A 24919-nucleotide genomic window follows, 5' to 3' on the forward strand; every position below is an offset into this window, starting at 1 on the left:
TTTATGTGACAAAAATAAAAAAATGTATTGGTGGTACAGCCTGAATAAAATTCCGACCTGTATTTCCGGTGACTGTCGGAAACCCAAAGCTGCTGTGTAATTGTACTGTTTGACTGCCAAAGAGCTCGGTCTCTTTTTGTAAGAAGCTGTTTATTCCCAGATAAGAAATGCCGGACTATTTGGGAGACGATCAAAGGAAAACTAAGGATGAGGAGAAGGATGAAGGACCTATCAGAGGTAACGTTATATCTACGAAAAACAAATGTAACGTTCACGTTAATAGCTGAAAATGAACGACGACAATAGCTACTTGGCTAACGTTAGCTAGCTCTGCTCGTTAAATAAGACTGCTAATTTTTCCCTATGTCCGCGGTAACTTTTGCGGTAACATTTAAGATGTTTGCAGTGAATGCGGCTACTGTAAAACGTGTAAACTTGATGTAACGTTAATGATACGCTGCATCGCTAAGTTCGACAAAAGTGCTTGCGGCCTAATGACAGAATGCAAAACCCCGTTGATGTTGTTTTCATCTTCACAGCTTTGGATGAAGGGGACATTGCCCTGCTGAAAACATATGTAAGTACGGCCTAAGCAAAGCTAGCACCAGTTGACATCTAAAGCGGTGAAATTGGTCACATTTGCACTCTGTTACTTTATTTTTTTAAACACACACAGACAGGCCTGAAATACACATAGATGCACATCCATTTTAAGTTCTAATGTTGTTGCTGTGTGTCTTCAGGGTCAAAGCACCTACTCCAGACAGATCAAACAAGTGGAAGATGACATCCAGCAGCTGCTCAAAAAGATCAACGAGTTGACAGGTGGGCGATAAAGCCAGGACTACACTTAAATGATAAAGTGTGACAGTTGAAAATATGTTGTTATTACTCATAGTGTTCAAAGTTAATCACTTGCGTCAGATGTGTGACCGGATGCCAGATTGGGTTTGAAGTTCCTGTTGTGTTTTCTTGGCTTTGACAGGCATTAAGGAGTCCGACACAGGCCTGGCTCCACCAGCACTCTGGGATCTGGCTGCTGACAAACAGACTCTGCAGAGTGAACAGCCGCTGCAAGTTGCAAGGTAAAGCAAACTGGCTGGTAGTTTAAAAAATAAAAAATCAATCACAGTGGTTTTGAGTCAGTACTAGTATTGTGACATAAAAAAAGCTAATGTGGCATTATTTTTTGGATATGGCTGTTTTAGCTACATCACAAGGGAAAGTCAAAATTGAATGTGACATGTCCTGTGAGGGAAAAACGCTGTCTCCTAGCTTTAGCAAGAACGATATCTTCCCAACAAATAATGTGTAATGCTTAATTTATTCCCATTTTTTAAGATGCTAAATATTTGCATACTATAGGATTGTGTCGAGTAAACTCATATTTCCTACTGCATTTGTCTAAAAACCTTGTGCATGTATTGTCTATCCCGTCAAAATAAAAGTGCAAAATATATTCCACCTCACAAAACTTATATATATATATATATATATATAAATTATAATTAATAACAACAACTTGTAAATGGTGTTTTACCATGGTTGAATTTTTAAAGGATATCCATTTGTCTAATCTGTGTATTATTCAAACAGATGCACAAAGATCATCAACGCAGACTCAGAGGACCCCAAATACATTATCAACGTCAAACAGTTTGCCAAGTTTGTGGTGGACCTGAGCGACCAGGTGGCCCCCACTGACATCGAGGAGGGCATGAGAGTCGGGTGAGGCGGAAGGTTTATTTAAATGTCTCAAATATTATTTAAAAGGTCACATTTCTGTCGAATGTCTAGTGATACAATCTGCTAAATGTAGTGTCTCTTGTGGTCTTTCAGTGTTGACAGAAACAAGTATCAGATCCACATTCCTCTGCCTCCTAAGATTGACCCAACTGTCACCATGATGCAGGTATGAATCTGCTTCATGAGAGCAACATTGTCGTAAAGAAATCTGTGAAAAGTTTAAACGTTTAAGCTCTTACGCTATCTATGACTTTTTACAACATTGTCCCAATTCAGTTTTGAGAAAGTGACAGCCGACGTCCACCTTTTACTAAAAAAATTGCAACGTTGGCTTGTGTAATTTCCAGAGTAAGCTGCAACAACTCTGTTCTTGTGTTGTAGGTGGAGGAGAAGCCTGATGTGACCTACAGTGATGTCGGCGGATGTAAGGAGCAGATTGAGAAGCTGAGAGAAGTGGTCGAGACCCCCCTGCTCCATGTGAGTGTTCACAAATGAAGACTATCCCACAGCCTGAATCACTCCCAGAGCTTTTCCTAGTCACAACAATCACCCAGACTCAGACAGACTGTCCATTAACCCTTTCTTGAAGCAATATTACTAATAGACAGACCTGCCATCATACCTGTGTTCTGTAAAAAAATAAGTTAAGTTTCCAATTTAGTACAGTTAACAGGACTGTTGTCTGCCACGTGAGAGATCCTGACTGATCATCCCGTTTTCTTTCTCCTCTGCTCACCAGCCTGAGAGGTTTGTCAATCTGGGTATTGAGCCTCCAAAAGGTGTGCTGCTGTTCGGGCCGCCCGGCACAGGAAAGACACTGTGCGCCCGCGCCGTGGCCAACAGGACTGACGCCTGCTTCATCCGAGTCATCGGCTCCGAGCTGGTGCAGAAGTATGTGGGAGAGGTGAGTGGGTGAAGAGCTTGAGAAACGCACCCGGCAGAGAACAGCGGCTGTTAGATAGTGAATCCTGATCAATGTAAGTATTACATTTGGATTCCTGTCTTTGTGTGTAGGGAGCCAGGATGGTGCGTGAACTGTTTGAGATGGCCAGGACTAAGAAGGCTTGTCTGATCTTCTTTGATGAAATTGATGCCATTGGAGGTAAGGCTCACCCCACGGTCACATTCTTTTATGTTAACTATTTTATTTCAAGTACATTTTCACTCATGTGTCTGTGTAATGATCATTTTAAAATGGCTTAAACTAAAAGGGTCAGGATGTAACAAACTAACTGATCAAGGCAGCGGTAGAGCAGCAACTCCTTTTGTTCTTCGAGGTTAAATTACAGTTTTTGTCAAAAGGTGTCTGGTGGCTTTTAGAGAACGTTATAATGGCTTCACTTCCCCGTCGTAAAGGGCGGCAAGGTAAAGCGGTGAAAATATTCTAAATATAGCATACGCTTAAACAGATAGCTTAAATAGATTTATCTGCTGCCCCCGTCCACAGCAGTACATTGCTTAGCTTCTGTGTCGGTACTCTTGTCTGCTTCTTCACACTGGGGGCCAAACTGACTATGGATGACTATGTACCTCATTCAACCCCACTTTAAAGAATCCAAACTATCCCTTTTTAAAATAACCCATAAAAATGGATATTAATAACTAATTTTAGCCAGTTTTGTTGCATTCCTTCTCTATGTACAATGTTTTTCTTTTGTCCCATCGTGAAAAACTCAGTTATTTCTTTTAAAGCAGTGGGGAAAAACGTATCCCCATGTTACACTTGAGCAGAAAACAATCTTCCACATCGACATGGAAACGTGTGCTGTGCTTGAACCTGCCAGGTGCTCGTTTTGACGATGGTGCCGGTGGAGACAATGAGGTCCAGAGGACTATGCTGGAGCTCATCAACCAGCTGGACGGCTTCGACCCCCGAGGCAACATCAAAGTGCTGATGGCCACCAACCGACCGGACACCCTGGACCCGGCCCTGATGAGACCCGGACGTCTGGACAGGAAGATCGAGTTCAGCCTGCCTGACCTGGAGGTGAGTTACAGTATAAAAAAAAATACACACTGGACGCGGAAGTGGATATATTTTCATATCGGTGCCCATGTTATCCAATTTGTCAAGTTATACCGGCTGCGATCAGAAGCAAAGTAGCTGTTTTTCTAGCCTCACCTGGTTTTTGTTTTTTCGTTTCAGGGTCGCACACACATCTTCAAGATCCATGCCCGCTCTATGAGCGTGGAGAGAGACATTCGCTTTGAGCTGCTGGCTCGCCTCTGTCCCAACAGCACTGGTAAGACTGACAACAGCAGCATTCAATCTCCTATCTGACATTTGTCTTCTACATAATCTTCCTATAGCTCTATTTGACATTAGTCTGGCTTCCAGTTCTAAAAGTATCACTCCCAGGGTCACTATAATACTGATGTTTGTTCATCTTCTCAGTTGCTTATTTTACTGGTGTGGAGTATTAACCACTAGACACTCTAGATGACCGTTCCAAATTTGCCTTCAATTATTTGTCCACTGTTGTAGTACTGGTGTGTGGCCACAAGGGCGCACTGTAACAAGTTGTCACTGTCCAATAAAAACCATGCATCTCTATATTTAGTGATTTTGAAATTGTCAGATAAACCAAAGAATTAAATGTTTGTGTATTGACAAAAGGCTCATTTTTCTCGAGCTATTTAAAGGATTTTGAATCAGTCGTCCCAAAACTGAAAACTTGTGTTTTTATTAAAAGGCAGAATGTGTAGGATTTGTCGGTTACAAAGTTGGCCTCTTTTCTACCGGCTCACTCTCGTTTATGGAAGAGCTTTGTCTGCTTGCCGTTTCGCCTTGCTACATTTTGTGTATGTTGTTTTTTTAGGCGCCGTGTCCGCCATTACCGTAGCTTCGTCTTGGATGCGTGCTTACGATCTGGCACCTGGTCGCTACGTTTTAATAGAGATTGAGGCCCAGAAATGTCCCGAACATAAAGAAAATACAGGCAGTGGGCAGGGTCTCTGCAGATGCAGATACACTCACTTCTATTATTTTTGTAGGAAAATCCTACTCATTGTGCCTTGGAGTTAAAATGAAAGTAAAATGAAAAGTTGATGTTTTGGAGGGACATGGTTTTCACTGGACAGAAAGATGAGTCAGGGGAAATCTAGGGTTTGTTTACCTCATAGGTATGAAGACAATACTGTCTTTATAAATGTTTTGGAAACACGGCACAAAGCTCCAAAAGCAGTTAAAAAGTTTGGTTGTAATGACATCTTATGTCTGAAGACATTTTTCTCAGCACATGAATTAAAAGCTTTTTTTTTTTGTTTAAATCTCTCTATCACAAAATTGACAATAGAGGCATCTCACCCAAAACCTAAACATCTCAAACATGAATGACTGACTGACTGAAGTTGTACACATTGTTTTGTTCGTCCTGAAAGTCGTTCTGTGAGCAGAGTTTGATGCTGTGTGTTCCCGCCAGGTGCCGAGATCCGCAGTGTGTGCACAGAGGCGGGCATGTTCGCCATCAGAGCTCGCAGGAAGATCGCCACAGAGAAAGACTTCCTGGAGGCTGTTAACAAGGTCATCAAGTCCTACGCCAAGTTCAGCGCCACCCCCAGATACATGACCTACAACTGAGTGTGTGTGTGTGATTGAGAGAAAGAGAGAAGTTCCACTTTGGCTTTTTACTATCAAAAGAAGCATAGATCGGAGTCAAAAATATTGTCCTTTTGTTGTTGCTTGTTCACTTAAAAATAAACTTTATTCCAGATTTGAGTCTGTAAAATGTTTTGTAAAATAACCACATTGTAACTTTTAAGGCATCTTGTGTTCCACAATTACAGCACAACTACAGCTTCTTTTTTTTCTTAAATAGGAAAACACTTGTACAATATTAGTGTTGCACTCAGACTGAAAACGCAGTGCAGGTACTGCAAATTGACGAATGATAGTGCTTTCGCTGGTTTAAATACACAGACAAACATACAGCTTAAAACAAAACTTCTCAATAACAAACAGTGATGCCAACAGGATATTGAGGCAGTTTTAGTTTTCATACATTTATACCAAAAACTATAACATTCTAACAAGGTCAGCTTACTGTGAAAGTACTTATTCCAGCAAAGCAGTAAGAACTTCAATGCAACTACAAAAAAAGTGCAACTCTAAACAGACATATGGCTGTAAGAATGTCAGCTAGAATATATCCTGCATTTCTGATTGGATAATAAAAGCCTCATAAAACGGCCCACTCACTCACTGCGCTGGCCACCTTAAGTTCACAAGGTTGTCATACTCTTGTGTGCTTTATGAGAGGGAAAAGCTGTTCTACAAACACTATTCAATATGAATGATTGCTCGGTTCATCCCTACTGTGATGCGGAAGCATCAAAAGGTAATCGCACCTACAGTACAGTTGTGTGGAGGACCTCCCAAATCTGTCCCAAGGCAAGACCTTGCTGCTGTGATTCAGGGGTCTTCTCCAGTCAGGTTGTTCCATAGCTGCCCTTTGAGTGCTGACAGCGCAGTACTGCATCATGGACGGTGGGGAACACCATCTCTGGGGTCGTGACCCCAGTGAAAAACTGTAAGGTGTCCAGCTCAGACATTAGGCTTCCTTGTAGATTAAAGCAGAGACACAGGATCAGTCAGACCACATGCAAACCCTGTTCTCATACTACAGGATTTAGATGACAGCATTTACATCTCACATCTGCTGTACCATGTGTACCATAAAGGAACCTGATCACAGCCCACCAGCAAAAACTAGGTATTCAGCTTGACCGGATTACTCCATAGCAGTTGGCTACTTTTAAAAGAATGTATCTCAAACAGTAAAATACTACTGTGGAGAACATAAGATGGCCTTGCTAGTTTATAGTAAGAAATTCATGAATTGTATCGCTGTAGTTTATAGTGCTTTGTAGTGCTGTGGACATCCAGCTGAAAAGAAGGACATACGGCGGATTTTCCGGCGGCAACAGAGCAATCCCAGAAGTAGAAGGTGGTTGATATAGACTAGTACAGGGTGACCAAACGTCCTCTTTTGGTTTATAAATTCATGAAAATGTCTGGTTTTTAATGGGATCATTAAGCTGCTTTGTGGGCGGCACACACACGCACGCACGCACACACGCCAGGCAGGCACAGGCACAGGCTACGGCGAAAGCCAGAACCATAAAACAAGACTAGTGCAGCTTCACAGTTGAACTGCAAAATAAATGTCCCACTACCGTCCCGGTCGGGACCGGACCAGTGGGAGGCGGAGTGCACCGTGTGCAAAGCTGGCACATATGTTTCAGTGTCTTTATTATTTCTCTTATTACATTGAAAAGTTATTGAGATATTTTGTTGAAGCTGGATCTTCTAACACAGAAGAGGTCATATTTAGAACATTATTTCATATTATTTATTTATTTTAAAAGAGAGCTATTATTTTGTTACAGGTTGTTACAGATTATATTTTATTTTATTAAAGAAGTTATTTTTGCACAATTGAGGCATAATAAAGCATGTTCATTAACCTCTGAGAAGCCTGTCTGAATTTGTGTCTCGAGGCTGGGCCGAGTGTCCTCTTTTTTGGAAATCAAAATATGGTCACCCTAGACTAGTAGTGCTGTCGACCTGTGTTCGGGGTCCAAAATTTACTTTTTCGTCAGCCAAATGGCAAGTAAATGTTCAAATTTTACCAGCCATTTAATAGACTACTATTGTTTTTTTGGCTGATGGATGAAGCAAATCTACCAGCCACTTGCATATTTTACCAGCATTTGGCTAGTGGATTGTGCTAATTTTGAACCCTGCATGTGTTGTACTAATAAATAAATGGTATGGTGAAAGTATATTAGGGCTGTGTATTGGCAAGAATCTGGCGATACGATACGTATCACGATACATGGGTCATATATTGCGATACTGTGCGTAAGGCGATATATTGGGATTTTTTTAAAGTATAATTGAAGAAAAACTAATATAAAAAAAAAAAAATACATGATGTTCATAAAAGTCAAAGAAGATTACTTTAGGTAAACAATTCAGTACACAGAAAATCAAACTGCCAGTTTGGGATTGTGGTTCCCAGGTTCTTAGTGAGCTAATGTTGATATGCTAAAGTAGGCCAAAGTTCAGCCATAGCTACGTTGTTAGCTTCTAGCAAAAAGTCAGGCACTGCTAGGCACTGCTAGGCGAGGACACTAGTAGTGCGTCTCAGCATAGTTATCTAGTGGTAGGGGGTTTAAACACAACATAAACCACTGTCTTACATGAATATTTTTGAAAGTAAAAAAAAACGATATAGCCTTTTTGAAAATCGATACAGTATTACAAAATAAAATATCGCAATACTCAAGTGTATCGATTTTTTTCTTACATCCCCAAAGTATATAGTAAGTTATGGTGGTTAGTTGTAGCCACATGTATCTAAAAACCGGCTACTAAATGTGTTGTACAATATTGATTAGGTTTGATAAAATAGTCATTGATGGATTTGTCAAGTAAACCCTCTGCAATACATTCTTGGTCCCCAATATAATGATGATTATAATGTCATACTATAAACAATGGTGTGCAAGTCCTGACTTTGCAGGCAGACATGAAGCAAAAGTTTAAAAAGAAAGATATTTCCACATCAGAGTTACGTGTTTAATCTGGGAAAGGATCTAAACTAGGTTCCTCTTAAATCATACAAATTAATCCAGGTTAGCCAATGTGACTGTTATTATATTTCCACATGTAATAAATGACAGTAGCAATTACTGTATAGTATCTCTATATAACAGAAAAAAAGTCACTGTGATTACTTACTGCTGCAGCCGGCTATCACCACTCGAACATCCACAGCTGCGTATTCCTTGATAACCTGCAGAGACAAATAGTGATTTACTCCCTGAGGTCAAGTCCTGAACCAGGGTTCCTTCTGCATCGCACATTTTCCTACAAGCATTCCTGACTTACACTGGATTGAACTTCAAAGCATTTATATAAACAATTAATTTATTCCTCCCCTTACTGTGTACTGAATTGTTTACCTAAAGTAATCTCCCCCTAATACCCAACTGTTAGAAACCCTGTTGCAGTGAACTCAATATTGAAAATACCCTCAGTTAATAAAAAAAATAAAAAAGACGAACCTGTTTGATGGCTTTGGCTCCCACAGAGTCGATGAAGCTGGCAGGGGTCCAGTCCAGGATGATGGAGTGGACGGTGCTGAGAGGTTCAAGGAAGACAGCCTCCTCTGAGACTGACTCGCTGTGTCTGTCCCCCAACTGGCCGTTCCCCTGCTCCTTCTCCGCGTTGTTATAGGACAAAACCTCATGCGTCACTCCCTGCTCCTTATTGTAGAAGCATTCAAACAAAGTCATCTTTTTATGACAGGAATATAACCCTTGTGATGTCTTCCGGTCGACCAAGAAATGAACGCTTTTTTAAAACGCTTTTGGCACTTTTTTGTTTTTTACTTTTTTGTCCCTCTTTAAAGTTTTTTTTTTAATTCATGGTCAATTAACCTAATTAAATGACATTCTACCTATTTTGAGTTAAAAACAAAACAAAACAGGAATTATTTTAACTAATAGTTAAGATCAGTGGATGCTGAGAGAATCACAGACTGGTTTATGTCAAAGTTTAGTCAGGATATGGTTTTGAAACCACTTTTTTCAAATGCTATGAACCTAAATAAAACAACCAAAATTCAATGGAAGTAATCATTCATTTTACCTGCAAAGAATGTTAACGTACATGCATGCATCCAAGTTATTTTGGGGCACTTAGGTTGTAAGAAACCCATATTTCTGATATAAAAGCTTTGAAAATTTGAACCATAACACAAGGGTTAATAAGCCACAAGATATTTCACGTTGTCATTTTTGTGTATTTTTTTGATACTACCACTGCGGGGAGCCAGAGTCCAACATTTTCTACATAGAGGCTCTGAGAATATGTAGACGTTGCTTATGTACAGTATATCTAGCTAACGAGACAAAAATGTCTTTTTTTCATTTCACTTTTACCAAACAAACTTTAGTATACATGACATGATAAAATAAGACAGTTTTCTGCCATCTCTTTACAGAGTTCTCCACCGAGGCCTAAGGAACATCGTTAGTCGCTTCCTGCTACTGTACCGCAGCCTTGGGAAACACGTTTCACAATCCCTCCAGGATTTCACAAGCCCACACACATAAATGCAAATATGCAGCATGCTGATTAAACAAAGCTGACTGTGTACATACCAAACAAGGAAGCAGGGAGAGAAGAAAATGAAAGGAGAACTCACCTGGGCAGACATCATCTTCATTGGAAAGCTGTGGTTGCCGTTTGCCTTCTCTTTCTGTTTTTTTTGGGCTTTCCGGGCAGCTTGCAAGTGCTCGGGATTTACTCCCGTCTGTAAAGACATCATCAATATTAGCCAACATGTGAGTCAAACAGTTTGACTAGTAGAAATGAGCTACAAAAAAGGGTGATTTATTTATTTTATAAAGCTAAAATGTATTATTTAGCATTATTAACCTTACTTAAATCTCCTATAAATCTGAGTTTATAGGAGATTTAAGTAAGTTTTTTTTTTAATAGTAGGCTTGTGATAATTACATAAAACTCACATTTTAGAAAGGTGCATTTTGTTAAAGAAATTCTCACAATCCAGAGACCGTTTTAAAACTTTATTTCCTTGTAACGGTTTGCTGAAAACCTCGGCTGAACACTCAGTACAATAACTGAAGTAGATCTAATGACAACTTGTGCGTAGGACATCTTACAGCACAACCAAGAAACACAATTAAGCTTTAATCTAACTCATTCTAATGTCCTGCATGACAATTAGCAACTGCTACTTTTCCTGTCCAGGCCAACAGCTGTTAGCCTCCTTGAAAACCCTTGAACAAAGCCACTTGATGGAGTCGTTTTTACTCTCCCAGGCTGCACTGGAGGCCGAGGCAAGTTTTTCAAAAGTCATTTAAAATTTCCACATATTCTAAATAGGAAGCGACTTCTGTTATCTTATTTTAGCATAAAAACTGGAAGCAGATGGTGTCTAGAGAAACAGCTAGCCTTGCTCTGTCCAAAAGGTTAAAAGTTCTGTAGCTTCATATTAACTATACAGAGATTTTCTCATTTAACTTTTTGCGAGTTAGATTTCAGATTCCTTCTGAAATGTTGTTAGTATTTCCTAAATTGTCAAACTGTTCCCTTTAAATAGGATAAATTCACTAACTTGTTCAACCCTGGACCCAGACATAGGTGCAGTCATACGGTCGTCCTTGTTTTTACACATTAATCTCAAAAACCTGGGCCCCATTCTTCAACGTGGCTCTACTAATCAGAGCTGAAATAATCCTGTTCTCTCCTCCAGATCATTTGGTTCTTTGAAATCAGTTTGAGGATTGAGTTGTTAATCCTGGATGAAGTTATCTTGAATTATTTTTGAAATAAAAGCAAAATTAGTTCAAATCATTGAGTTCGTATTCATATTATTGGCTTAAGTGGCAAACATGTGATTGCAGTTTACACAAGGTAAGTGTGTCGGAAAGCCTCCCAGCACGCACTGGCGCAACAGATTCATAGACGAGCTTCGGACGCAGCAACGGCAGCTCTGCAAAACAGTCTCAGGAAGGAACTTGTTTTAGTGGAACATATGCACCCCGCAAAAGTAAACGCCACATACAATATTAAATGAAGTTAACTGAGTAGCACAAGTTATTAATAGCCCTGTGTCATGTTACTTCGTCCACAACAATCCTGTCACAATCAGTCCCAAAACGTCCCAGTTAGATAGTAAATGCTGTAACGTTAAACATAAACTTTGTAAATCTTTACAATTATTCCCCGAAAGAACCAAGCAGGCCTGCCTTGTTGCACCAGGTAGCTGGCTAGCTCGTAGTTTGTTTCCCGAAGAGAATAGAGTTTTGCAAGGCGAGGGACAATACGCTGGACCCTGACAACTGCTCACAACTTTAACAATCAATCTGCCACCGCATTGTTTTCATACAATTACATGTCGCTGGGTAACAGTAGTGATGATCTACATGGTGCCAATGCTGTTTGTTAATTCTAGACTTCAATGCACTTTAAACAATCCGTTTCATTCTGTCTTTCATTCATTCATTCATTCGACTCCCTCCATAGAGGACATGTCACATGTTACCTTCTCCTTGAGGGCGTTCACATAAAGATCACTGTTGGCGAAGTAGATTGAAGAGTTATAGTGGAAAATCTTAATCCCCTCATATTCAGCCACCTGGTAACAAAACACAAATCACAGGCTTTTCAGAGTTCAGAACAACAGACTTAATGTGAACTTTTTTTAGCCTGGGTTCAAACTCAAAAAAGGCGTTTTTCTCTTCTGACAGTCTCACCTCTTCATACTCATCCACATCACAGTACAGCTCCGTGCCGGGAACATGACCCAGGATGGCACTTTCAGGGCTGGAAGGTGAGGAGAAAGGTCAGAAACACTTAAATAACTTTGACACTAAATTATTCTGTTAGCACGCTTGGAGCACCACCCAAACCAGTTCATACAAATGTATTTACACGCTATGATATGCGGCATCACGTTTATTCAGTGAATGTAGTAAATTATGTGAAAAAAAAGAGAATCACACATTCGGACTAAAACACAAAAGACAAGCAGCTGCCTATTCAATACCTCTGTGTTCTGTAAATGACCGTTAGTATGGCGAATGCGATGGCCGCCAGGAGGCCATAATCCAGTCCCAACAGCACAGATGCTACGAAGGCCACAAGCCAGATGGCCTGAGGAAGAAAAGGGAAGCAACAGAAATATACTGACATGAAGTGTTACAGCAGAGTGACAGCTACATCCTCTTTTCCTCATCTAAATGGGAAAAAAACAGGGCGTTTAATTTATCACACACTGACAAGATCAATGGCATGTGATAGAGGATCCCAATCATATCTCAGTCAACATACGTCTCATGACCTTCAGTAATTGAAGAGAGGAATCACATATAGTCTGACAATAATTTAATGATATTTAAGAGTCACACTTAGCACATAAATAGTTAGATAGTAGTTTCATGTCCCTTTTCTCTCTTTAACTCCAACTAAAAGTGCAGAACTTTTTTGTTTTTGCTTTATAAAACATAGAAAAGGTGGGTAGGACCAGAAAAGTATTTCTAAACTTATTCCTTCTCCTTTTTGAACATGGAAATCCTTATTTGAATCATTTCCTGGAATGTTGAAAGATATCTTTGCTGACGATTTTGTTTGTGGAAGTTTTATTGCTGCAACTCAAATGCACAAGTTCTTAATTATCTGTTATATGTTCAAAATAAACCAAATAAACTAAACTTTTGATTTGGTTTTGGCAACTGACCAGTTCGATCTTGCTGTTCCTCCACAGAGTAGGAATGTCTCGGAACTGTTTGAACATCCCCAACAGGTTCACCATGATGATGGCAGCCAGCGCAGTCTGAGTAACAGATCAGAAGATAGTACAACATGAGAACAAAACAAATGCCAGGAACAAATTAGGAAAGACTCTTGGCAGTCTTTTTTTAACTCATTACAAGAAACATTACACATTAACTAGTTATTGTGACTTGTAATCTGTATCAGTGGAGGTGTCAGCCGTTGTTTGTTCAACAGACTGGGAAGAAAATAAAAGGGTTCTGCAGCTCCACCTGTGACGCCGAGCTGCCAGACAGGAAGCTCTGCGTCATCAGCAACACCTAATCGGCAGCACCCACCTGAGGGAGCGGCTGGAAGACAAAACCAATGGCCACCACCACTAACAGCACCATGAGAGACCCGAGCAGTCCTGCTATCTGGAGACAGAGACACACACACACACGTTTTACAACACCAATTTAGTCTTATCAAGTAAGATAGTGTAATCACTCCTGTACTACTGTGTGTGCGTTACCTGGGTTTTTCCACCAGTGCTCTCCTGCACCAGACTCCTCGACATGGAGCAAGTGATGGCGAAGGTTTGGAAGAAAGAGCTGATGAAGTTACACAGGCCGAGGGCAATCAGCTCCTGAAAGCCGAACGACACAAAGGTTTGGTCTCCGACCATGGAAATACATTCAATGGAATGTGAATAATATCTTGGAAATTACCCAAACTTACAGTGTGTGGGTACAAGTAAGCAGATGACAGTAAAGAACCCACAGAAACCCACAATGAACTCCAGAAAGGGTCAGTTGTGCTAAGCTGAAGTTACAGTGACTTCTCATTTCCAGAAGTGATTTTCCATATCTAAATCACATAGTGTAACATACAGCATAGCCTGAAATAAGGTCTTCTCATTGCTGGGATATTTGCGGTTTTAAATAACCTAGCTCCGCCTGTGAATCTATGTGACTTCAGTATCCGTGTCATTGGGCAGTGTGAACCAAAAATAAATAAATAAAACAACTTTTCCCTCTGCATTGAACCTTATTTTAGAGGCGTAACTTATTTTGACGTTATTCATGACAGAAGACGCTGCGTTCAGTTTAATTTGGCGTATTGCAGCAGACTGGCGGGGCAGTGAGGGACAGGCAGAGCACAGCGTTTCCGCACGGCACAAATGTGTCTCAATATTACAAATGGTTCAGTGAGCGTCGGAAACCAGCTTATTTAGACACGTCTTAGTTTCGGTTTTAATGATTGGAATCATTTTAAATACAAAAGGATATATTGATAGCGTGTAATGATCTTTTTGTTCATCCCACCACTCTTGTCAGCAATTTTTTCACCGTCTCAAGTCTTTGTCCTGCACATGCTCACATATAAAAAGCCAATTAGAAACCCTTATACTTGGAAAGAGAAATCAGCCTTCTCTAAGGCCAAATCTAGCTCGAGAAATTAAATCGTACTTAATTACAGAAAAGGAACCAGGCGGGGCGACCTCTAGCTCACCCAGTAGAGCGTACGCCCCATGTAGACTGAGTCCTTTACAGCAGCCCGGGTTTGAATCCAACTTACAGCTCTTTGATGCGTGTCATCCCTTCTCTCCCCCTTTTCCTATGTGTCTATACTATCAAATAAAAAATAAAAAGAAATCCCCCCCCCAAAAAAAAAAAAAAACAGGTTTCTCTTTTACATAACATTTGAGAATTCAGCTTATTAGAGGAGGCCACCTGTGACCACTACTTTCCAACAGGCGCATCTGCGCGGTGTACCGGAGGCGCTGTGGGCCCAGCGACCAATCGCAGCCATTTAAGTCAATGCTTGATGTTCCACCAGATGCGCCACAGCGCGTCCAGAGCGTGCGTGAAGCGTCTCTCCGCTCCGCTAAAGAGCCGTTCGGACAGCAGGGCAGGAAGCGAGAGCATCCAGTCAGGTTACCAAAAGACAACCCCAAATATGGTATACGTCTCCTTTACAACACCACTGACAACAAGAGAGTCATCTTGGAGGTGGAAAAATATAAAAGACATCACAAATCCCTTTTATCAGGACAACACCAGAAAAGAGAAGGCATGGAGTTTATTACAGGAGTGCTTGGAGTGGAAGGTAGATACTAGCTTAAAGGTCCCATGACATGGTGCTCTTTGGAGGTTTTTATATAGGCCTTGGTGGTCCCCTAATACTCTATCTGAAGTCTCTTTTATATAGACCTTAGTGGTCCCCTAATACTGTATCTGAAGTCTCTTTTATATAGACCTTAGTGGTCCCCTAATACTGTATCTGAAGTCTCTTTTATATAGACCTTAGTGGTCCCCTAATACTGTATCTGAAGTCTCTTTTATATAGACCTTAGTGGTCCCCTAATACTGTATCTGAAGTCTCTTTTATATAGACCTTAGTGGTCCCCTAATACTGTATCTGAAGTCTCTTTTATATAGACCTTAGTGGTCCCCTAATACTGTATCTGAAGTCTCTTTTATATAGACCTTAGTGGTCCCCTAATACTGTATCTGAAGTCTCTTTCCCAAAATTCAGTCTTGGTGCAGAATTACAGCCACTAGAGCCAGTCCCACAATGAGCTTTCCTTAGTATTTGCCATTTCTGTGTCTGTAGCTATTGAGGAGGAGAAAGGGGGGGGCAAGGTGGAGGTGTGGCTTTGACCAACAGCCACTTTGTTCATTTGAAAACCATGATATCTCTCTCTCTCTCTCTCTCTCTCTCTCTCTCTCTCTCTCTCTCTCTCTCTCTCTCTCTCTCTCTCTCTTTTTTTTTTTTTTTTTTTTTTTTTTTTTTTTTTTTTTTTTTTTTTTTTTTTTTTTTTTTTTTTTTTCTCTCTCTCTCTCTCTCTCCTCTTTTCTCTCTCTCTCTCTCTCATGGGTGGGCCAAATTCTCTGGGCGGGCAAAGCAGAGAAAGGGGAGGTAATCTTGCTCCTTATGACCTCATAAGGAGAAGATTCCAGATTGGCCCATCTGAGCTTTCATTTTCTCAAAGGCAGAGCAGGATACCCAGGGCTCGGTTTACACCTATCGCCATTTCTAGCCACTGGGGGGCCATAGGCAGGCTGGGGGAACGCATATTAATGTTAAAAAACCTCATAAAGTGAAATGTTCATGCCATGGGACCTTTAATAAACACGTGATTGTTTTGTAAAGTACTTGTAGAGACACTAAAATCTGCAGGTCAGGTAGCAAGACGCTCCGCTTCTGAGAAGCTCCCGGTGTGGTTTGGCGCGTGGCGGAGGACGGAACAAAACCAAAACGAAGCCGGAACGCAGCGCAGACATGCCCAGTGGAAATAGGGGTTACTCGGTTACTTGTCAGGTTAGCATTGAGTTCATTGTGCCAGGATGTAGCTCGCCAGCAGCTCCTCAGATGTCCAGACTCACCTGGTTGCCATCCACGCTGTAGCCGTGCTTCAGGGCAAAGGTCTTGGCAAGTGAGATGCCCATTGAGAATCCTACAATGGCTACAGCAAAGGAGTCCGTGACCAAACTGGGTAACAGAGAGAACTCCGGGGCCGTAGGAGGGAGAAGCCTGAGAACACATAAGATAACACTTCTAGTTCATCCATCCCAGTGTGTCAATATGTTTTGGCTGCAATGGTATGATGGTTAAGGCTTGATGGGGTGAACACGAGTCTAAAACTACAAAATGAATACAATTAAGATATATAACAAGTCCCAGTTGTAAAATCCCACGGCTTTCCATGACTGAAATACACCGCTCTATATTCCACAACATATCAGAAAGTCCTCTGACAAAATGAGAACGTAAGAACCTACCCGGTTGGTATCTTCCCAACCACGTCCACATTGTAGTTGTCTGATAAGGACATGCCATAAGAGACGCTGGTAGACACAATGACCACGATAATCTCTCCAGGGATGGGAATGGGCAGTTTCTTCTTGAAGCGCTCGTTGAGGTCTTTGATCACGAACAGGAAGATGAAGCACACGAGGCCCAGGATGAGAGTGGAGACATTGGTGCTTGTGATGTCATAGAGTACCGCCTTGACGCTCTGGGGCAAGAGTGTGACCATTTATTATTATGCATTTGTGCAATACATGTTTTGCAATTACCAAAAAAAAAAAAAAAAAAACCAGACCCAAGAAAAAAAAAAAGGCAGTAAAAAAAGATGAATTCCCTACAACTCAAATTCAAATCAAGTACTGCACACTTTCACCTACAAACCACTCAGAAGCTATTGAAACTCACATAAATAGCAGAGAGGGGCCCACTGAAACGCTGTGTTTTCACCCCCAGCAGGTACTTCAGCTGAGAGATAACAACGTGCACCGATGCTGCTGTAGTGAAGCCTCGCACCAGGGGCTCTGTGAGGTAGATCGCCACAAAACCAAACCTGAGAAGACCTAGCACAAACTGAAAGAAAGGAAAACAAAACCAGAAAGAATGAGGTAAGGGGATAAGAACAAGCTGTTTCAAACAAAAACATCAAGTTGTTGATACATCAACAGTGATTCAGATACGATGCTGCTTTGGGTAAAAGGTGATTTTTGAGCGTGGGAAGATTTCAGCAAGCTGTATTACTTTACTGTGATGTTTTTAACCAAATAACAAGACACTCTGTGGGGGCTGAGGGCTTTCAGTTGCTGCCTGATTGTGGCGGTTGTTTTGAGGCTGACCTGGATGATTCCCACCAGGGTTGTGAGCACAACGGCCACCTGCACCCTCCTGGCATCACGAGCCTCCACGTCCAGGACGGCGGACATGTTGGATCCGTTGGCAGGCAGGACGTAAAACATGGAGTCTGGGGCCTCCCTCACTGCAACACTCCCGATCATCAGACTTATCACGGCAAAGGTGCCTGCAAGACACACAAAAGACAAACAAAACAGTAGTTTGTCAAAATGCATCACGGCTCAATTGTGTTAAGTACGTTTTAAGCTTTGTTCTGTACAGTATTATGACATCCACTGAAAGTGTAAAATCATGCCCTCTCTTTGAGTGAAAATGCCATATTGCCTAGCACTTGAACAGCAGCCCAGTTATTCCCTCTCCCTTTCTTCCAGAGGCCTGTACTACGAAGCAGGATTTGGCGTTAACGAGCTAACTTAAGGTTCAACCCAGGATTTTCTGTACCACGACGGTGGATCAGTTGTTACCGGGTGAAATCGCCGTGGTAACTTATGCTGAACACCTAACCTGGTCGGGAGCAGGTTATGTTGGAGATTAGAGATCAACCGGTGTAAAAGCATCGCCTACTGACCAATCAATACTCGATTGATAACGGAGCTTGGTGCGCAGAGAGAGAGAGAGAGAGAGAGAGAGAGAGAGAGAGAGAGAGAGAGAGAGAGAGAGAGAGAGAGAGAGAGAGAGACTCCTAAAAGTTAAAACATTTAGAGACCGACAACCCCGTTAACATTCCCTGACGGCTATTTTTATGAAATATATATATTTTAATGAGAGGGAATTACATATCGGCTATTTCTCGGCTTCTTGAGCCGTGTGTCGCCAATGCGCACAGCGGTTTGAATTATGTTTTTATAGGTTTTATTTGCTCTCACGATCGCTTCCACTGCCAGGGTTGCAACTGAAATCATAGTCTAAAGCAACGGCAGTTTATGGAAAGCACAAGTGTAATTATGGTCAGATCTTCTGCCTGACTGATGGGGAAGTGACATTGATGAGAGTTGTGATTTACGCATCTACAGCGTCGGCTATTTTTTTTGCCAGCTTTCCTTCCTGTTTTAGTAGCAACTGTATTGCGTTTTCCCTGTAAAACCATGTCTGTGTTCGCGATTGGTCGTGCTGTGCAAACACCGCCTCTTTTATGTGAATGTGCACGCCGCTAGATTGGGAAACCCTGAGTTGACTGAACTAGTTGTTAACCACCGTCGTGACACAGCTTAGGTGGGACCGCGGTTGTTAGGTTAGGTGACGCTGGGTAACTGAAAAAAATCCAGGCCATGTTGATCTTGCTTCGTAGTACAGACCTCTGAAGTTAAGAGGTTATTATTTCCACAGCAACGTGCTATCAGACTACTTTGCAGTGAAGCCAACTGCTTCCTGCTGTTCTATCCACATCAGCTCTTTTGTTTGGTTTATCATATCCTTTTGTCAGACTTGGAGCCCTTGCTTGGAAAGAAAGTAGTCAGATGGTTGAGATGAGGAGAGTGGGGTCACTGAAATCACACAATCCTACTGCTCACATCAATTGTGGCCACAACAAGCACATCAAACCCCTCCTAATCTGGACAAGTGAGTAGCTCGTGAAGCTCTGGGTAACAGAGCTGACCCCCTGTGTGTGGGACAGAGACGGTTGGCAGTTTGAGCTCATTATACTGTTCTTGGCACTGACTATGGAAGGCAACGTGGCTGTGTGAAAAGGCCACTGCCTGCCTTAAATGCCACCATTAATTTATACCAGATACATATTAACAGACTTAACGACATGAGGATGGGATTAGAACAGCACCCAAAGGTTGATGATGAACCCATACTGACATTGCCAACAGTTTTTTCCACCTCCAGCCCTTCAATATACAGCTACATGAGGGAGTAAGCAGCAGGTGGGAACAAAATGTAAGCACAATTATAACCCAAGACCTTTTTATCAAACATTCAAATTAAGAGAATATGTAGCAAGTTCCAGTAACAGAACATGTGTAAATATACCTGTTGCTTCCTATATTCTTACCAAAGCTGTAACTTACATACATGTAGATTGTGGGGATCTCTGAATATAGGATATTATACATAAATAATACATCAATCAAGCTTGGCTTTGCATTGGAATAATATGCCAAATGTCTAATCTTTCTAGTCAGGTGGCCAGGCACACAGGCTCTTATCAGTGTTGGCCTTCACTTGCAAAGCAACACCAAACCAAACACAACAGTCCTCCTTCAAACATCCTGTCTGAATCACGGACGTATTTCACCTTAACCCTACTTATGCATGTATGTGTGTGCGCGTGCGCTCGTGCGTGTGTGGGTGCGTTCCTGCGTGCATGAAAATGCCATCTTGCCTAGCACTTGAACAGCAGCCCAGTTATTCCCTCTCACTGTCTGCCAGAAGTTAAGAGATTATTATTTCCACAGCAACTTGCTATCAGACTAAATTTGGGGCATAGAGCACTTTACAGTGATGCCAACTTCTTCCTGTTGTTCACTCCAGATCTGCTCTTTTGTTTAAAAGGTTGAGCAGGTTTAGTTTATTGTGACCATGTGTCACATGGACTCATTGCTTAGAGCTGACATTTGAGATGACCTGGAGCCCTTTCAAGGAAAGAGAGCAGTGGGATAGGCGAGATGTCAGGGTAGCGTCACTGAAATGTCACAATCCTGCTGCTGATGTCAGCTGTGTGTGTGTGTGTGTGTGTGTGTGTGTGTGTGTGTGTGTGTGTGTGTGTGTGTGTGTGTGTGTGTGTGTGTGTGTGTGTGTGTGTGTGTGTGCGAGAGAGACAGAGACGGTTGGCAGTTTTAGCTAATCATCGTGTTCTTGGCGCGGACTGCGGAAAGCAACCTGGCCGTGTCAAAAGGCCACCAACTACTTCTTAACAGCCTATCCTCCAATAATTTAGAACGTGAAACATTCCAAAAAACACGGGATTAGGACACCTCAGGAATCCTTTTCCTAAAAATATTATGCCACAAAAAAGAAACAAGACAAGTTTGTTAATGTTTATCATTTTCTAAATCAAGATGTACTATTAAAAGCTGAAAAACAGGGTAAGAAAATTACGGGAACCCCTTTCCACGAAATACTGCGGCAAAGGCTGGGCAGGTGCCAAAAGTCTATGATCGCATTTAATTGTTTGAAGCTAGCGTCGGATTTCTCATGTTCAAATGTACACGGGGCTGTAGAAAGAGTGATACTCAGTATTTAAGGGATTTTTTTTGTAAGCCTTTCCAAAACCAAAAACAAGTGTAAGGAATGAATCAAAGCAGCCAAACAGAGTTTTGTTAGGACGTAATAACAGTGTGATCTTAGATTGTTCTATTATACGTACAGCTGCTTACAACAAGCTCTGCACTGCAATACAAGATCAGTGCTTCTTATTTCCAATGGAGACTACATGGATCCTCAGCTGGTGAGGATGCTGGCTTTTTGCCTGGGACATGTTAGCTTTCGGCAGTGGTGATGGTGCAGTGGATATGACGCGTGCCTTTGGTGTGGGAGACCTGGGTTCGATTCCCACTGCAATACATCAACCAATGGGTCTCTGAGCAAGACACTTAAAGTGATGGTTCGGAGTAATTTCACCCTAGGGTCCTTTGCACCATGACCTCGAGCCAAACACCCCCCCAGAAGCTTTTTTCACCTGGGTCTAACATTGGGAGAGTTAGCGTAGAGTAGCGTTAGCCGCTGAATAGCTTAGCGCAGAGGCTAATGGATCCGAAGTGTCTCTTAACATTACCCCACTAATAATGCCCGAAATGATACCAAAGGTCTACACTAGTATATATAGGTTATGCACTCATAAAACGATGGATTGTAAAGTTTGTAAGTACACCAGAAGTGTATGTAAATAACACTTGCCTGCTGGCTTCTGCTCTCTGCTGCTGCTGCTGTTACTACCGGGCAGTAAGAGTGCTTAGGGACATCTACAAATTACAACACCGAAAAGAGATGCAACAAAAATATTTATTAATTTAATGATTAAATAAGGTAATGTCTCCAAACTTACCTCAATTATTACTTGTCTCCTGCTAGTTATACTACAGCACTTACTTTAAAAAATAAGTTAAATTAAAAAATATTTTTGTTGCATCTCTTTTCGGTGTTGTAATTTGTAAGGCGGCCCTAAGCACTCGTCTCTAGCAGCAACAACAACAGCAGAGAGCAGAAGCCGCAGGCAAGTGTTATTTACATAAACTTCTGGTGTACTTACAAACTTTACAATCCATCGCTTGATGAGTGTATAACTTATATATACTAGTGTAAACCTTGGTGAATCATTTCGGCTTTTAACGTGGAGATACTCGACAGAAGCCTGCCAAATCCGCGGCTAACGCTACTTCGCCACTAACTATCCCAATGTTAGACCCAGGTGAAAAAAGCTTCTGGGGGGGTGTTTGGCTCGAGGTCATGGTGCAAAGGACCCTAGGGTGAAATTACTCCGAACCATCACTTTAACCCCTATTTGCTCCAGAGGTGCGCGACCTCTGACATATATAGCAATTGTAAGTCGCTTTGGATAAAAGCGTCATCTAAATGACATGAAATGTATGTAAAAGCTTTAGCCCCACTCTACTGGCATGATATCACATAATAGGGCCGCAAAATATATTGTTTTATCGTCATTGCAGTCTCAACTGTCGCAATAAATGCATCGCAAAAGGCTGCGACATATCACAAAAGACACTCAGATTTTTTTGTGTTAGTTGAAAGAAAATAACTGTAGAAAACTGCACTTTAAAATGTAACTGTCACTCTTTTTTCTAGGGGTGCCTGTTCTATTTAATTCAATGTTCAATTTGTTAGAAATGAAATGCTTTTCTTTCATTTGTTTCGAATTCAACAAGCAATTTGTCGTATTTCAGCAGAATACTAAAGGCAGCAGAATGGGAGAACTGAGTACACTTTAATATCTGTTTATTTATTACATATTTTCCTCATATCGTGCAGCCCTATCACATATGTACTTGTGAATGAATGAAGTGCACTTTTAAGACCCTTTAACAAGATTCTCATCCAGCAAGTCAGCTTGGAACATTAAAAAGTCAGCCGGAGACAGCGTTTTCAACCAACTGATGGACATAACCACAACTAAATAAGCAGACGAGCAACAATGTTGTCATTTTAGCCAGAATCAACTAATCAATCAAAATCAACTGTCCCCAGGTAGAAAAGAGAAGCTACTTTGTCTACCTCAGTCTAAAAACCTAGTGTGTGACCTACTGTTTCTAAGGAGTATTCCTGAGAATTTTGAGAGCTCAATCTGCCACCTTCATAATTGTAAACTGTATGTGGCGTGCGAGAACGCAAAACTTGACAGGCATAATAACAATAATTAAGTGGGCATGCAGAGACATTAGGCTTAAAGGGATCAGTCAGGTGTCAGGTTTCTTGAACCTCCATATAAGCTAGGAGGAGATTTATGACCCAAAATCAAAGCCTCTACAAGAGGCTTTAAGTTCATTTCTCACCTATGGAGATGTGTCTGGATGTTCCAAAGAAGGTGTAGAGCAGGACGGGGTAGAATGAGGAGTACAGACCATAAACTGGAGGCACAGCAGCCAGCATAGCATAGGCTAGACCTGTGGAGCAGAGGAGAGGGAGAGAGGTCAATAAACTGAACAGTCCCAGAAGCCAAGTGATTGCATCACAACCTCAGAGCTACAGAGATATCAAAACAAAGACAGTGTGAAGCTGAAAGCAGCCCATCAGGGGTTGGCAGCTGGCCGTTCATACATTTAACCCTTCTGTCATTCCATATGACTAGCCTGGCCAAACGTAGCTTGTGGCTACCGTACAAAGCCTTGGAATGCATAACATTTCTGGAAATCTGTAAAGGTGACGCTTTTTAGGCTTTCAAACATACAGATGGGTGACAAATGAAATGAAGTAAGGTTTTTTTTCCAGCACAATCCTCGAGGACTTTTACTGCTCTCTGTCACAGATTCCTTAAGTAGGTCTGGGTATCGTTCAAATATTTTTGACACCGGTAAAATACTGTTACTTCGATACCCATTTTATAAAACAAAAATAAAATTACATTTGACGTTATGGCATAAATCTTTTTATTTTTCGGCTCCTACTACGTGAGCCCGTCTCTGTGTGTAACAGAGTATTTCTTGCGTGCCTCTACGGCGTGTAAAGTTAGACAGCCAGAGAAGCATGCTGCATGCTTATTGGCTCACTGATGCTGATGAGATTAACTCCTAAAAGGTATTGAAATTGGGCATTGAATGACAAGGCATTTTTCGATCCTTAACAACTTTAGAGGCAATTCGTATGTGCCTAAAAAGTATTGAATACGGTACCCAGCCCTATGCTCAAGTCTGTAGAACTCTAGAGAGATGAAAACCATTCTTCCAGGCGATATTCCCTCATTAATGCATGTCTGAAAAGGACTTAAGACAGCTGGGACTGCACGCCACTAACCTTGAGGGAGCTGCACAACTCCTGTGCTGAGACCTGAGACCACATCAGAAAACAGGTACTGCTTGACTGGATAAGATGGCAGCCATGTCAGAATAGGCAGAAAGCTCAAAGCGGCCGCCTTAGCCTTCTTTGATGAACACCTATGAAAGGGCACATGTGGATTAACTTTTAACAACTGCCCCGATTTAATGACTGCAAAGAGAAATGCAAACAAGTAATATACTGCTCATTCATTGTTAGTTACTAAAAATAGCATAGAATTTAAAGAGATTTTTCTATATTCTAATTATTTGACTTGCATTAACATAGCCATATCTTAACTCCTAACTGCAACTATTAGAAAACATGGTGTGTGTCTTTATCGGTTTTCACATTTCTATGTAAATGTTTTGTAATATCTCTACTCAAAAACAAAAGATTACTAGGTCTGAACTAGTAAGGTTGCCGTCGTAACTTTAATGGAGAAGTCCCACACCAGTGCAGAAAGACAGAGGTTATACGTGTTTACACTGGGACGGTGAAAAGTCAGTAAAAAGCATTCTAACTAGGACAGGTGATCACAGGCACTCCCAAATATATCTAGGGGGGAAAAAACTGTTCAATCAAATCAATTTATCCAATCGACTGAAAATTCATCAACAATTAATCAACTATTTTTATAACTTATTGATCATTTAGGCCAATTATCAAGTACATTCTTCCTGTTTTATATCATTGTACATTATATATATCTTTGGATTGTTAAATCAGACAGCTTGAATTTGTCTCTTCAGGCTCTGGGATATTGTGATGGGCATTTTCACATTT

General features: G+C 41.3%; 2 protein-coding genes across 3 annotated transcripts in view; one reads left to right on the forward strand and one right to left on the reverse strand.

The window, feature by feature from the left end:
* Positions 1–54: 54 nt before the first annotated feature.
* On the forward strand, positions 55–5459 carry psmc2 (proteasome 26S subunit, ATPase 2). The gene is made up of 12 exons (XM_039791656.1): positions 55–237; positions 540–577; positions 744–825; positions 986–1085; positions 1597–1728; positions 1840–1912; positions 2128–2223; positions 2486–2650; positions 2761–2848; positions 3531–3733; positions 3893–3989; positions 5169–5459. The coding sequence occupies exons 1-12, from the start codon at positions 168–170 to the stop codon at positions 5324–5326; spliced, it is 1302 nt and encodes a 433-aa protein (XP_039647590.1). The 5' UTR covers positions 55–167; the 3' UTR covers positions 5327–5459.
* Positions 5432–24919, reverse strand: part of slc26a5 (solute carrier family 26 member 5) — a 22725-nt gene continuing 3237 nt past the window's right edge. The window contains exons 3-18 of one of the 2 annotated variants that reach the window (XM_039791653.1): positions 24113–24252; positions 23155–23265; positions 17686–17867; positions 17258–17422; positions 16825–17060; positions 16429–16576; positions 13572–13685; positions 13396–13473; positions 13023–13118; positions 12333–12439; positions 12040–12109; positions 11829–11921; positions 9963–10070; positions 8818–9012; positions 8492–8546; positions 5432–6305 (exon numbers count right to left, since the gene is read on the reverse strand). In XM_039791653.1, the coding sequence (XP_039647587.1) occupies positions 6175–6305; positions 8492–8546; positions 8818–9012; positions 9963–10070; positions 11829–11921; positions 12040–12109; positions 12333–12439; positions 13023–13118; positions 13396–13473; positions 13572–13685; positions 16429–16576; positions 16825–17060; positions 17258–17422; positions 17686–17867; positions 23155–23265; positions 24113–24252 (2029 nt within the window). In that variant the 3' untranslated portion in view covers positions 5432–6174. Of the gene's footprint in view, positions 6306–8491; positions 8547–8817; positions 9019–9962; positions 10071–11828; positions 11922–12039; positions 12110–12332; positions 12440–13022; positions 13119–13395; positions 13474–13571; positions 13686–16428; positions 16577–16824; positions 17061–17257; positions 17423–17685; positions 17868–23154; positions 23266–24112; positions 24253–24919 lie in introns of both variants that reach the window. The other variant, XM_039791652.1, reaches the window with a different exon arrangement.

The sequence above is a fragment of the Perca fluviatilis genome, chromosome 23, assembly GCF_010015445.1.
Source record: "Perca fluviatilis chromosome 23, GENO_Pfluv_1.0, whole genome shotgun sequence".
Taxonomy (NCBI): Eukaryota; Metazoa; Chordata; class Actinopteri; order Perciformes; family Percidae; genus Perca; species Perca fluviatilis.

What these genes read in the sequence shown, in the direction of transcription:
- psmc2 (XM_039791656.1), top strand. Translation starts at nt 168, where the DNA reads ATGCCGGACTATTTGGGAGACGATCAAAGGAAAACTAAGGATGAGGAG. An exon ending in TCAGCCTGCCTGACCTGGAG is followed by an intron (nt 3,734 to 3,892) that starts GTGAGTTACAGT and finishes TTTTCGTTTCAG; the next exon opens with GGTCGCACACACATCTTCAA. An exon ending in CCTCTGTCCCAACAGCACTG is followed by an intron (nt 3,990 to 5,168) that starts GTAAGACTGACA and finishes TGTTCCCGCCAG; the next exon opens with GTGCCGAGATCCGCAGTGTG.